A 15,631-nucleotide genomic window follows, 5' to 3' on the forward strand; every position below is an offset into this window, starting at 1 on the left:
TTTATCTGCTTTTCGAACTTGAGTCCGGTGTCGAAACAGAACCCTAAATACTTTAATCTGTGATTAACACATTTTGTTAAGATACCCAAGTCGTAGGTACTCGCATTAAAACCATCACTAGGTCCGAATAGGATGACTTCTGTTTTCACTTCTTTTAGGGTCAGAAAGTTATTGGTCAACCATAATTTCAATTAATTGATATATGAATGCAATACTCCAATCTGAGATTCTTTCTTACAATTTAGAGGAAGGTACAGTTGCATAACATCTAGGGCTGTCAACTTTAGTCGTTTAGTCGACTAATCGGTCGATGCCGTCTTGGTCGACTGACATTCTCATTGGTCGACCAGTTGCCTATTTTTTTTAGCCTATGTTTCATCCCCAACTTTAAATACTTTAATTTCGGCTATTTAAAAAAAATCACTTAATTTTCAAAGAATTGTATTATTATTATAGTTGTATGTATTATTGATGTCTTTTCGTTGTTGTTTTATAAATGTTCTATGACGATTGTTTAATAAATGTTCAATCAAAATGCAAAACATCGCGTCTTTTTTTTTTTTTTTTTTTTTTTTTTTTTTTTAGTCGACTGATCGCTGCGCAGGACAGGACTTTGGTCGACTAAGCATTTCTTTGGTTGACTACAGCCCTAATAACATCCACGTATAGGTGGAAGGAAATGCCACATTTCTGTAGGATAGCGCCACAGGTCCCCACAGGCAGTACATATAAGGAAAAAAGAATTGGAGATAAGATGGATATCATTTGTTTGCGTCTGACTAGGCGCAGTACCCTGAAACTAATCAGAATGAATGACATTACTATACTCAAGCGCTGCAGTGCCAATCAGCCAATCAGAACGCAGAAGAACCTGCAAGTGCTGATGAGCAAATTCCCAGGATGCTTTGGATTTTGGTTGAGCTGTGTGATGAGAAAGTGAATATGTGTCTCATTGAGCACAACTGACCCTGGACAACCCATTACATTGACGAAAACCTTTAATATCTCTCTCACACACACAGCCTGAGGTTGATGATCTTTGGTAGAAGATGGAGGCAGGACAAAGAAGGTCTGTGTTGAAAGGTGACATTATTAAAGGTGGATGTCTGTATCTGAATGTGGCAATAATTAAAAATGTGGCTCGACCACACTATTTGGGATGAACCTAAAAATACAAACTCAAGACTATTGTTTGCCAGAATCACACCACATTCATCGTTTTACCTCACTAGATAAACTGAACATTGAAAACATCAACTTTAAGAAACAAACCGCTTGGAACCTGAAACCTGGTCTATATAAGGGACTCTCTTTCTGCACAGCTCTGAACTCTGTGTGAAAGCATGACATTGTGGGGGATTTCCATGAGTTTCCAACAGTGTCCGACTGGAGCTCTGGAGCAAGCTCGCTTCAGTCCGACGCCAGGTTGTCCGCACACGCACACACTGAAGTGAAAAGACACAGACCACCTTGACATATGTAGACACGTAGACGTTGTGGTGGTATGGATTGACAGGCTTTAAAAAAGTCACACAAACTCTCGTGTGGGTGTCAGTGACTGTCTGCGAAAGCAAAACACTGACCTGTTTCACCCAATTTATCCGTATATGCACATACAAACATACATCAGATCCTTATGCGAAGCTTTGCTCTATTTTGTTAAAGCAAGACTAATGCATTCAGTGAGGCTTATATACTGATATATTACACTACTGTTTCAGAAATGTTTTTACAGGGAGTGGTTTTATATATAAAATACTTGAATATGACATGACTATTCACAGATAACATCAGTCTAAATTTTGTAACACAGGGTCATCCAGGTATAAACCGCATACAATACAATTATATATTTAACAATATAAATTGTTTTTGTTTGGGGACCACATCGGGATCATCCTGTCAGGGTTTACCTGGGTATAACCGCCTGGGTATATATTATTCATAACATAATTTCTTTTCTAATTTGCACATAAAGCTCATTTCTTTTCAGCTATTTTAAAAGTTCGTGAGCATTTGTCATCGTGATCAGGGTGTGGATTGACAACAGTGTGGGATGTATTTCATTTTAAATCAATGAGCTGTGAGCAAGAGAGAGCTGTCAGCACCTTAACTGCAAACACAATACACAAACAGACAGCAACCTGCCAGCCAGAGTGCCGAAAACTGGTATGAGTGCAGTCCAACAAACTGTTCGTATTCGTTTAGGTTTTATTCGCTTTTAACTGTTTTGTTCTATTTATGGCTTTCCTGTAGCTCAGTGGCACGAGCATTGCGTTAACAACACATGGTTGTGGGTTCGATCCCAAGGGATTGCAGATACCTATGTATAAATGTATCAGACAATGCAATGTAAGTCGCTTTGGATAAAAGCGTCTGCCAAATGCAGAAAAGTGAAAAAAGATTTTTAAATGTAATTATTTTACATAATTCAAGATACTTATGCTAAATATAATTCTGTGTGTCAAAAGCCTGTGAGCAACCTCAAGGGAACTTTGGCAAGAAAAAAAGTGTCAGTAAAAAAGAAAAGCTTGGTTAAGGTCCAGCACAATATACATGATGTATACAATGTATACAAACATGAATAGAAACTGTAAAAAATAAGTGCTGGTCCTGAAGAAATCCCTGTTTCAGTTTGTTAAAACTACACAAACGTTTATCTAACATACAAACGACACAACATCTTTATAACTGAATCAAAATCATGAATAAAAAGCAGCGACAACATAATAGTTATTAGGAGGTCTACCGAAACATAACGTTTGATTATGTAGTTTTAATTTAATTTAATACTACTAATATACAATAAAGGATTCATATAAATGAATATAAATTAAATATAAAATAAATTGTTATAATAACCAAACACGGACCGAAAGTATATTTCGGACCAGACGCGTACGTCCGATGAAACATACTGTATGTTGATTTAAAAGAATAATAATACAATTAAAAAAAATTCAACCGTAAGTGCCCCTGGTGTTTATGTCTCATGAAGTGGTCTATAGGATTCTAATTAAACATTTGCATTTAAAGTAACATTAAGAAGATATACAGTACGTACTGTCTCTTAGATGCAAATGATTCCCCTAGTAAAAAAGCCAAAGGCAACTGTGGCAAACCAAAACCCCAAAAGACTATCAGCGTAACCTGAAAAAGAAAACAGGTTTTAAAGACTTGGTTAAGGAACTAGGGATTAAGAGTGTTTAGGAAATCTCTTGATCTAAACCTCAGTCTTCAGATGTTTCTTTGATCTTTGATTTATCTAAAACACAGAGATTGTTTAAAACACTCTGCACAATATGCTGCATTACGTTTGGCCCATATACAAACACATACAAATATATCACCATATATGCAAAGACACCGAGTACGAAATCAACACAGGATGTGACTTCCACAAACACAGCTGCCTGGAGATGTCAGGTGTGTGAGGGCGTAAGTCTAAAGTGACCATAAGAAACATGAACCCCATTCACACAGAACGCTGATCTCAGAAAAATTGTTGATAACAAAAGTGATTCTGAAACCAAACTTTCGCCAGAACATTTATGTGCTTGTTTTTCTCAACAAAAACATTGTAAACAATATAAACATGATGATCATATAATTGCATTCGTTGTTCTGCATTTACCAATACAAATATAAATTAAAAAGTTTGTTTTAAAATTGACATCTTTGTCATTCCCAAAAGGCAACAATATATGCTACAGAATAAGAACCAAAAAAAGAGAGATTATTTAAGCCTATTTGGCACAAAATAAAGAAAGGTAGAAATAATAACACATTGCCCTATTTAGCCACCTAAAAACACGGCAAGGAAATATCTTTCACCGTGACCAACCCTCCAAAAAAATATATAAGTATATTGCGTCATATGTCTTTACGGGATCTTCACGGGATGTGTGTGAAAGCATGCACAGATTCCAGAAAATCACTGGCAGTGTGAATAAACAAAATCTAATGATCACGGGTCAAATTCCTGAACACATTTTTCGTGTATTTTCCAGGATCTATGTGTGAAGAGGGCTATAGTGCAAAGCAACGAGCGCATGTGTGTTTGTGGAAGTTTATATAAATGAAGACAGTGTGTGGTCAGCGGAGGTGTGCGTGTGTGTGGTATTAGATATACGTACGGTATAGGGTGTAAAGATGACATACGTTTGTACTGGAGGGCGACAAGATAGCTGTGCTTCCTGTAAGGAGTAAACGTGCTGTTTGGATGTAATCTGTTCGCCCTAAACACAGGAAGGCGGACAGGGTAAATAAGTCACACACACGCACACATACTAAAGCAGTTTCTGGACCCTGGCCAGCACTCCTTATTCATATGTTTTCTCCTGTCGGACGCTTATTTGACGTGCTCTTAACACACATTTGGACAGAAACGCAGTACGTTTTATGAGAATCTGTCATTCCAGATGACAACAGATAAAAATTGTAGAAAGATATGCTTTTGGGGAAAGACAAAAATAGGAACAGTGAGCAAAGACAGATTAGATAACAGAGATGAGAGGAAACAGAGAAGGAAGATGGCAGATGAGCGATCAAAGCAACAGCGAGATGAAATGATTCAATTGAAAGATGGAATGACAGATTTACAAAGCAAGTGAGTGAGGAAGTGAGACTTTAAAGTTCACACAAAAATCTAAATTGCCAATTATTGACCCTTGTGTTATTCCAAACCCAGATGACCGGTTTAAGTCAAATAAAAAAGGCAATGCAGAACAAAATGTTCACATTGGTTTTATCCGTAAAATTCTAATGAATGATCTAAGACGTAATATAATTACAAAAGTGTATACACACATACAATGGTTAATAATAATTTAACACGTGCCCATTTTTCTCAGTAAATATATTTCTCAAGATGCTGTTGAAATGAAATTTTCACCAGATGTCGGTAACAATCCAAATAATCAATACATACAAAGAAAACAAAACAAATAATGGCTCTCTCAAGACCATCTCAACCTTAGTGTTTTGCGAAACATACTGATGGCATTGGTTATAAAAGGATTTCTAAACTTCTGAATGTTCCAGTGTGCACTGTTGGGGACATAATCCGGAAGTGGAAAGAACATAATTTCACCATAAAACAACCACAACCAGGTTTATATTTCTCCCAATATTTCTGACAAAGGAGTAAAAAGAATAATCAGAAACGTGGGGCAAGAGCCAAGGACCACTTGTGGAGAGCTTCAGAAAGACCTGGAATTTACAGGTACAATTGTTTCAAAGAAACGGTCCAAGTAACGCTCTCAACCGCAGTGGCTTGTATGCACGCTGACCACGCAAGATAAAAAAACATGTTAAAGCTCATTTAATGTTTGCTGCACAGCATTAAGACAAGCCTGTGAAATACTGGGAGAATATAGTCTGTCAGATGAGACCAAAATTTAACTCTTTGGATGCCATAATACACACCATGTTTGGAGGTCAAATGGCACTGCACATCACCCCAAAAACACCATACCAACAGTACAGTTTAGAGGTGGGAACATCATGGTATGGGGATGTTTTTCAGCATATAGCACTGGCAAACTTTATATAATTGAAGGACATTGAATGGACAAACTTAACAAAAATGTGTGAACTTATTTGGTTTGCATTCTTTGTATGTATGGATTATTTGGGATGTTTACAACATCTGGTGAAATGTTCATGTCAACAGCACCCTGAGAAATATATTTACTGAGAAAGTAAGACCAGAGGTGCACAGATATGTACATCTTGGACAATAACGATAACTCAAAACACTGGAAACCGATTACCGATGTATTTTGATGGACGGTCTGAAACAAAAGGCAAATAGTGGACAACTGCTTTTACTTTAGAACATTGACTGCAGAAAACAAGGTAAAATTTAAGTTTTTTATGTACCAAGCCTACTTTACACTAGTTTAATATTCTTTAACTATTAAACTTCTCTGTTATATTTAGTAAATAAATTACAGATGTTCCTCCATGTTGTTTTCCATAATAGTTTTTTTCTGTGAAGCCACCTTTCATGTGATTTGTATTTGCTTCATGTCAACAATGCATTTTCGAGTGCATTTCTGTAAATCAAGTTAATTCAATAATTCATCGAATCTGTTATCAATTCTTTCAACTTCATCAACATATTTGATTTCATGGACTACATTTATGGTAGCTTTAGTCATTTTTAGAGCTTTAACAGCCACACATTTTCTTTTATTGTGTGGCAAAAAAAGTATTGTGAATATTCTCCTAAACAATACCCTTTGTGTTCCATGGTTAAATGTCACACAGGTTTGAAGCGACATGAGGCTGAGTTAATGACAGAATTTCAATTTTGTCTGAACCTCTCTTAACTCTTGCAAGCTGAGACCGACTCCAGGGCATATGTGGGGTGGATTGGACGTGACGGCTGAGGGGGGTCTAAAAGAATGTTTGAGGAGATTGTGAGGACTGTCAGAGCCACAAACACGAACACGCTCGCGCACACGACAATATGCAACGGAGCCAGACGTACATTAATTCCAGAATACAGCACACGGTCTCCTCCCATAGCAATCTGAAATATGTGCGGATGAGGGAGGCAAAATAATCTAGTTGTGTTAGTAAGGTCAGAAAGTGCAAAAACTGTCCCTGTGTGTGTGCATACAGTTAGATATTATCCAGGATGACACGACAGGCTCCAGGCAGAGGGGAACGGGTTGACCTGAGGGTGGGTGACGGGTTCAGAGGTCAAAGGTGAACCGCCATAACTTTGTCTGTGTGTGTGTTAATGATGGCCCGGAGCCACTGAGGCCGGTTGACTGTGCGTAAGAACGCATTATCCATCTCTCTTTAAAAGCAACAAGAGATGTCTTAGGTTCATGATGTTTTTGTACGAACGGTTAGTTCCGTCTCCCAAAACAAGCTTTCACTGGCTTACATTTAAAAAGCATGTTCATGCCAACATTAAAGCCACACCTACACCCATGTGAGGTGAGGTCATTATCCAGAACAAGACCACCAAAACAGTCAATGTCACACAAGGACGACTACAAGAAAGACAAAAGGATTCTCAGTAACAGAAAGACAGAAGAAGCTTGAAGAGATCAGAGCAGAAGGTTTTGCAGGGTTACTGAGCAACAGGCCTCAAACTGAGCTCAAGCACTTTAGTCAGACAGAACAAACCCCCGTATAGTCTGAGGGGTGGAGAAGGTCACAGGTCCACTACCGTGGTATTAGGAACACATTTACCACACGATTTATCAAATATTTGGTCAGCCAGCCGTATCTCTGCCCTCTGAAGGACCTTACCAATACAAATAATTAAAAATAACATTTGAGCCAGTCAATAAGCCAATAATATGCTGGCTGGACACACTTGAAAAAAAAGTGTTTTGATCTACAAAACCAAACAAATGTGACTAAATCAGGCTGCATACTTCTTTTGCACACGTATGGTCCATGTTCACATTTGGTATTAACATACAGTATGTGTTAGTTGGGTCACAAGCTGTCATACAAGCCAGCGCGTCTCTTGTGATCAGATTTTTGATTGTCTCTGATTTTGTTGCTGTATGTCAATAAAGAACAGTTAAATTATATCTCAATACATACAATATAAGACACCTTTTTGCCACAAAATACAAAAACATTAAAAACGGCATTAACTTAAAAATATTTGAAGGGATAGTTCACCCACAAAAATGTATATTCTGTCATCATTTACTCATCCTATTCATTTTTCCACAGAACATAAAGATGATATTTTGAAGGATGTTGGTAACCAAGCAATGGTGGTACCCATTTAATTCTATTGAATAGACACAAAACCAATGCAAGTCAATGGGTACCATTGTTATATATATATATATATATATATATATATAAAATCTTTCATTTTCTGCAGAAGAAAGAAAGTCATACAGATTGACAATGACAATGGGTGATAAATTATGACATTTTAATTTTTGGGAGAACTATCCCTTTAAATATTATAACATAAATTTAATGCTACATATCCTCATTCAATGTAATGTTTTCCAAGGAATCAGAATGTTGGGAAAATCCCATAGATTTACATTAAAGGAGGGTCCAACCGATGTCTGGGAGCCACCTCTCCAACCACCTTAGCGACCAAATTACCCAAACAACCACTTCCTACTGTATAATCTAGCACTGCTGTGGTGAGTTTTACACAGCTAAGCACCACATACAGTACATTTTCAGATATGGGTTAATCTCTATATATAGACGTTTTTTCATGGCAACAACATAAACAAACGTTATGTTGCCCTAACTTAACTTCCGGTTGACCTCAGCAAAATATCTATAACTGTTGAGACATTTTAAATTATTGTCATACAATTAATATACAATAAAATGTTAATATTTATTAATATTAAAATATAAAATAAATTGTTATATTATAACCAAGCAAAGACTGAAAATTACTATAAAGGAACCCAATGTTGTTATATTATAGTGCTACTATTTCTTTAAACAGCGTTGTAAAAGAAACATTCTGATTAATTATACGCATACTGCACATACATACACTTTGTATACTTGGCATGAAAGGGTGAAAGAGAGTTCATGTTGCCAGCTCAACTTGACCACACCTCCTTACCGATCAAACACACACTGCCAGGTAAAAACTCATGCTGCACACAAGCCGAACCAGTCGTGATGTTCAATTTTCCTTAGGCAACAGTTTTATGTCAGTGCTATTTACCCAAACCATAATCTCAGTGGCGAATGAAACTCAACCTGTCGAAATTCCTAGGTTGAGTCAACATAATCAACAGAATTACTGTCATTTTCTGCACCCAAGGCCAGGGGCGCAACCGGCTGCCATCAACTGTTTTGGCATATCGGTTATGTGTAAATTCTCCACCCAATGCATGAGTAACACTGAAATCAAACAAAACCACATACTTGATCATGGGACGTAATGAACTTCTAACCTACTTGACAGAGGTACAAAATGAAGAAGAGTACAATGACAATGTTCATTTTTGGGTGAACTGTTTCTTTAGAAACGAAGGAGTCGATACTGTAAAGTAGGGTCGAGCCATGATCGGTCTGGTTGGATGGGTGCCTTTATTTAACACTACAGTAAACTACAGTTTTCCCGTACTGCACCGTGGGAGTGTGAGAGAGGAAACCGCAAACCTTACGATTGAGCCTCTTTGAAGGAACCATTTTAATATCACAATATTAGCCTTTGGTTTAAAAAACCAAGCAATTGGGAAGGATAAAACCTAATTGAAAATAAAATTGTATTTATTACCTCGGGAAAATCAAGGATTCTGTTAGGCCTGTGGTTTGGAGGCAACAGATACTGGCATGGTACGTTCAAGGCTAGTGCACATATTTGATGTCCCAGGGAGAGCTTTATAATTACAGAATATTGCATTTTGAGGAAAAGCACACAAACACGCATGAAGGCCAACATTTACAAACACTCACTGTCATAGAGGTCAAGCATTTAGAAACAAAATTGCATTCAAGCCTTCCAAAAATACTGCTTTTATATGTTGAGATTTTAGTTACCATGTCGATAAACAACACAAATACTAATAAAAATTCCCTTTCATTCATCGGGTCTCTAAAACAAGAAATCAACTGAGCTCTATACGCATGAGTTATTGTGTCTGTAAATTTCCCACAATCCCCTGTGGGTTCCATTTCTTCTATCCAAACGCGTGAATTGGAAATATCGCTTAGGTAACGCTCACCCACTTTATATACTTCGGTCCAAATCGAGCGGTTAGCATAATGTTTACATGTTAGTAAACACCTTTTCTTTCTTTTTTTCCCTCAAAGTGATGAAGACTACCGGAGAGCTGGAGGTTTATAAGCTTGTCCACGGATTGCTGTGTAGCTGTTTGGCGGTTTGGCAGATGCGTCCGGTCTGGCCCGGTTGTGCCTCGTGTTTTTTCCCTGATTTGTTTTAATGAGCTCCTATGGGCTGAGGGCTCCTGCTGATCTCTTTACAGCCACAGGAACCAGAAACTCCATCAAAAACAGTCTGTGAAAACTAATAGAGGAGGAGAGGATATTAGTCTGGGACGCTTTCTTTTTTCCTCTGTGTTTATTGGGATATTTTGATAAGTAACTATGTAATCAAATTTTTTTTTCATTTTGCACATTCTCTCCGGCTCTCGCACATTTCCTCTTAAGGTCTCTGTCCTTTCTCTCTACCCCTGTATCTCTCACTCCCTCCGTCCACTGCATATTTGACCTGTGACCCCAGAATGTGCTGCACACGCGTGTGTCCTCCCCAGACGGGCCTCAGCAGAAGCATTTCCTTTTCAATTTTGCACCCTCAGAGAGCAAAACATTCTTGAATAATCTATGTTCTTCCCGAAACACAGATTGTTTACTGAGAACGCCAGCTTGTTATTCTGTTGGTTAGACTGTTTACTCACTCATTTACTACACCTGCAGAGTGAACTACTTGCGAAGAGAAAACGCCACCATGAGAAAAGACCTAAGAGCTAAATATCTCCATTACTGACTGTGATGTGCACGCTTCTCACACAACTAAAACACTGAACTTAAATAATATTTTCAAACCCAACATGATTTTTGTGTATACAGTATATGAAACAGACCAGATGAATTAGTGAGTTCACTACCCCACTAACTTTGTGTTCAGCAGACCAAAGACACACAGGTTTGGAACAATCTGAGGGTAAGTAAATTATGACAGAATTTTTGGGAGAACGATCCTATTAAGAACTCACTAATTCACTTAGGCACAGATTCACTTGGAGTGAAAACAATCATGGCCGCCATATTGAAGGGTCGTTCCAGACCGAAGTGCTCATAACTGGCCACTTCCAAGGGCCCTACGGGATGACGTATTTCTAAGGGTTTAACTGATGGACACATCACGCCCCCATGATTCTTTGCGTGGTGATGGCCCCTGTGTTCCCCTTCGAAGTGATCATCCCTATGGCCTACTCCCTTTGAAGAGTAAAGCTCTTGATGTGGAAACTCTAACGTAATCGTATCTCTTAATGTGTCCGTTTAAAATTCACAGGAGCACTCTTTATTTGGAGTGACGTATTGTATGGTGTCCCCTTCAGAGGGCGATATATCCAGTTTGGAAAGCACCGGCTCCTCATGGGCACGGGATAATGATGCAGAAGGGCACTTCACGAAACAGTAGTTTGGTCCCATAAACCCTTCGAAGCTCTTACTCCGGAGGGTAAACCCTTTGAAGGGCTTAGGGCATAGGGATGAGCCCTTCGGAATGGAACGTAGGGTCAGTCACTGAGAGAGTGAACTGTCACATTAAGAACTAACTGGTTCACTCACTCACTCACTCACTCACTCACTCACTCACTCACTCACTCACTCACCGATTCACTCACTCACTGATTCACTCACTCACTGATTTACTCAGTAAGGATTCACTCAGTAGCCTTCTTTGACCAAGGCCCTCCAGAGAGGCCATATCACTGACAGGTAAAGCAACCAATCACGTTTCGTTTTGTGCCACGTCATGTTAAGAGGTAATAACAGACAACAAAGAAAGTTAACAGCAACAAAATTATTATAAGTTTACGCCATGAACCTCGCATACTTTTGAGAAATAAGCGTTTAGTCAATCGTGATGAATTCTTATAGCAACTGTAGTACTTCTTACATCAGACGGCTTTGTGTTGTTTCCAGGCCGACCGTTAAAAAACATGACACGCACGTCTCCAGTAAATCTTGTGAAATTCATCCAACCAGATGACGAGTTTTGATGATTTTACGAGGGATGAAGATGCTGTTACAGCAAGTGTGGTCTTTTTTAATCGTTCATTAATGCACTCTATGATCTCAACAAAGAGAAATAATTGAAGGAGACACCGACAGAGAATGTGGAATGTGACATACTGTATACGACGAGCTGCGTGATTGGCTAACCTGCAGAAGGAGTCTCTCAAAAGCGAGGCAGGCGTCCCAGCGAGAGAGGGTGGGGTGCCGGAGCGTTTGAGCGGTGGCCAGTCCCAGCTGCAGAACTCCACTGTGACTCTCTAGTGCCGCCCAACTGTCCCGAAACAACTGAACATACGAACAGAGCTCTTCGGCTGTGACCCGCCCTGAGAGAGGAAGAGAGAGAGAAATATACATCAGCATTATATTCAAGTGTTCTGGATTGAACAGTTACTCAAAACAACATACCATCAAGCTATTGTTTATATTCGATTTTATATTTGGTGTCAAACAAACAAAACTATTTAGTTTGAGCCTGAGAGAAAAAGTAGCCAAGCAATAATGGAAATGTGGAAAACACACACATTCGGAAGGCATAAGCAGCCGCAAACACAAACATAAGGAGGTCTGCTTTGATTGATGCGTAAATAAAATAAGTCGTCCTGTAGAAAGAGTTTTAGTGGCTGTCAAAAACTCCCATTTATATTTGTGATATTACAGCAGAACATAATATTATTACTGGGAAATGAGTCGGCCTTCGACTGGCAATGCCCACGCACATTCACACATCTATTTACACATGCGAGCATACAGTATGTTTAGTTGTATCACTTTTATCACAATAATTATTTTATACTAAGTCTATAAGAGTCTTTTATGTAAAACTTCTATTAGTTAGAAGTTCTACTATTAGAAGTTACATAAAATCTAATTTTCTTTTACAGATTTTCCAAGTGTAATGTCAAAAAACTAACAGATTTTCATGTATTTTTTAAATGCTTTCAAAAGCAGCAAATGTACAAGAAAAACGGGGAAACCATGTCATTTTACAGGGAAATCAGGGGAATTACAAGGATTTTTACATAGTATTTGTGACATAACAATCCTATTCCTTTTACTGGCCATTCTCCCGGAAAAGCACAGCATGGAATGAAGCATTAAGCGCGAGTGATTTTGAAGTCAATGCAAAGATGCAATAGACGCAGCTACCCTCTCAACAAAATCCATGTCAGCCATTTCGCAATGACACTAGAGCCGCCTGGCATAAGCCCCTCCCATGACGTGAATTTGCGTCTGTTGTGAAGCGAATTTCACGCTCGAATTAAGCGAGTAAACTAAAATGTTCAAGCGTCCAACGACGTGCAAATAGCACGATTTACCGCGTTTGGTGTGAACACTCCATTACTCTTCCGATAGTGAAGTTTACACAGCATTTCAGTGACGGATGTTATATAAATGGTGGATATAATGCTGGATTTGGAGATCAATTTTGTTGGCAATCTGCGTGTACATGCATAATGTACAAAACATGAAGGGATTAATGTGATGATGTGTTGCTTGCTCGTGCTGTAGTTCCATCCCATTCTCCCCACTAGATCCACCTCTAGCATTTCATCATTTTTCGGAAATAATGATACATCCGTATCACTCTTTAATAAATTTGATCAAATTAAACGCTCTCCGAAAGATACGACGTATGCAATACTACTGTATAGGCACTCAAAATCAATATTGTCAGAAACTGCCTGTGATACGCGATCTTTAACACTAATCGCAACAGCATGCTAATAATACATTTACATTTAGTCATTTAGCAGGCACTTTTATCCAAAGCAACTACAAAGAGTTCAGGGAGCAATAAGCAATATGTCATACAGGAGCAATAGTACAATAGGTGCTAATACAAAGTTACTAGTTTCAACAAAAGCTAGACCACTACCTGTGGAGAGAAGAGGGTTAGTGTTTTTTTTTCATTTGTCTGTCAAGTATTCGCAGAAGAGGTGTGTTTTAAGTAGTTTCTTGAATAAAACAAAGTGTTTCTACTTAAACTATGTTAATACCTGAGTTACAGACACACTGGGAGGCAGAAGATGTTTTCTAATGACCACTATAGACAGAAACTGCTGTACAAACACCACCGAACCAAACACATGAATGTTTTACTGTAGAAAAATGGAGACATTTCTATGTGTGTTGACATTGCACTTCTAGAGAAATAGTTTTGGTAATGTAGTCTGATGTCTGAGATGTCTGTTTGTTTGTGTGTATGTTATTTGGGCGGGTGTATCTCATACACTAAGTGTTTGTATGTGGTCAGTCTCTTCTGAGCTCATTTATAAAGTTGGCACGGTTGAGGCCAAAACACTCGACAGAAAACACATCCTCATTGACCCTGGATTTCTCTAAGGGAGGAGTCTGCAAGATACAAGAACATCACTCCATCCATCTTAAATAAGATAAACTTATAGACTACAGATATATACCCTGACACACTTCTATGAAATATTCCTCCAATATAAAGAAAATTATAATACACAAATCTGAGAAGATAAAACATTTGAAACAGAAAGGATATAAGAAAGGTTGGGAAGGGCGGTAACTGTGAAACGGTCATAGGGACCCAGAGGGTCTGGGGGGGTCATATTCACACATAAAACCACTTCTCCATGTTGATGCTCTGAACCAGCACCAGATGTGAGAGAGTCTGCAGCCAATGTTTGCTTTAGACAAGCCAAACACACATATGCACAGTAATGGCGCACACAGAAAGAAAACTGGCTCCAAAATTACAAGAACACGCCACGCACCAATAGCCAAAATCAGGCAGACATCCAGAGGGCGGTTACACAAGAGCAAAACTAATCACTGGTGGGCTGAACACAAGCACTGTGGTTCTCCTGAGGGTCATTTTCTTGATGACAGGATCACAAGATGATTCCAAACTCATTATGGCCTAAATTTCATAAACACAAAATTCTTTGGTATTTTCTAACCCTGTCTCCCAGGGAGTGTTGGGCTTAAAACGAAGAATACTTTAAATCAAATTAGAACCTAATAATAGTAGTCTGAACATTTCTGCTGTGATATCGAAAGTTGCACAATTTAATTTGGAGACATAAACAAATAAATTATTGCAATATAAGCGTCTTTAAAAAGATGCAGCGGAAAGTTTATCATCAGAAGTTTCACATTTTTAAAGATTCCTCACACTAAGCCCCCAAATATGAAGATACAAGTAACAAAAATAAAAAACTAACAACATTTGTGAAAACGCAATTAGAGTGGTAAATAGAAAATGTCAATGATCTGAAGTGTCACAAGGAAGCAACAGCTGCCCAAAACTTAACCCAATTGTATATTTGCCTATTTTGGTCATGTTTGGGCTATATGTCTGATTTTTAAAATCCCAATTAAATTATGAGACTTCAGCCTGAGGTCTGAATTGACTATTTTCTGAATGTAATATTTATAGTTATATGTTTAGGTAAAAATGATTATGTTACCTAAACATGTCAACTACAACACAATATTTCTTTTAAATGTCAAATAAAAATATAGTTTCTATTTGCATTTATTTGCAGAAAATGAAAACTGGAGGAACAGGTGAAAATAACACAATATATGCTCTGCAGTTATTCAGACATTAAATACTGCAAGGAAAATACGTTTATATTCACTTATAAGTAACACAACAGTAATATATATACATGTATTTAGAAAAAGTTCCCAAAAGAAATCACATGTTTTTTTTAATTGCTGTCCCATGACTTTCTGTCACTCCTGAGGTTTTGATTTTGTTGAAATTCAACAAACGCCCAACTGGAATGGCCACAATACATCTAATAATGCTGATTAAATGAAAATTTGGAATGCTCTCTTATTTTTTTTCCGCAGCTGTATATTACAATTAAATAATTCAAAATACAGTTTTGTGGTTGGTATATTTATGGCTGGTCCA

The 15,631-nt window shown here is 38.0% G+C and overlaps 1 protein-coding gene across 1 annotated transcript in view; it reads right to left on the bottom strand.

Annotated features, from left to right (window-relative positions):
* scfd2 (sec1 family domain containing 2) overlaps positions 1-15,631 on the bottom strand; it is a 93,026-nt gene that overhangs the window by 59,872 nt on the left and 17,523 nt on the right. The window contains exon 4 of the mRNA XM_079474167.1: positions 11,884-12,059. Coding sequence (XP_079330293.1) covers positions 11,884-12,059 — 176 coding nt within the window. The remainder of the gene's footprint in view (positions 1-11,883; positions 12,060-15,631) is intronic.

Source organism: Barbatula barbatula (assembly GCF_947034865.1).
Source record: "Barbatula barbatula genome assembly, chromosome: 15".
NCBI lineage: Eukaryota > Metazoa > Chordata > Actinopteri > Cypriniformes > Nemacheilidae > Barbatula > Barbatula barbatula.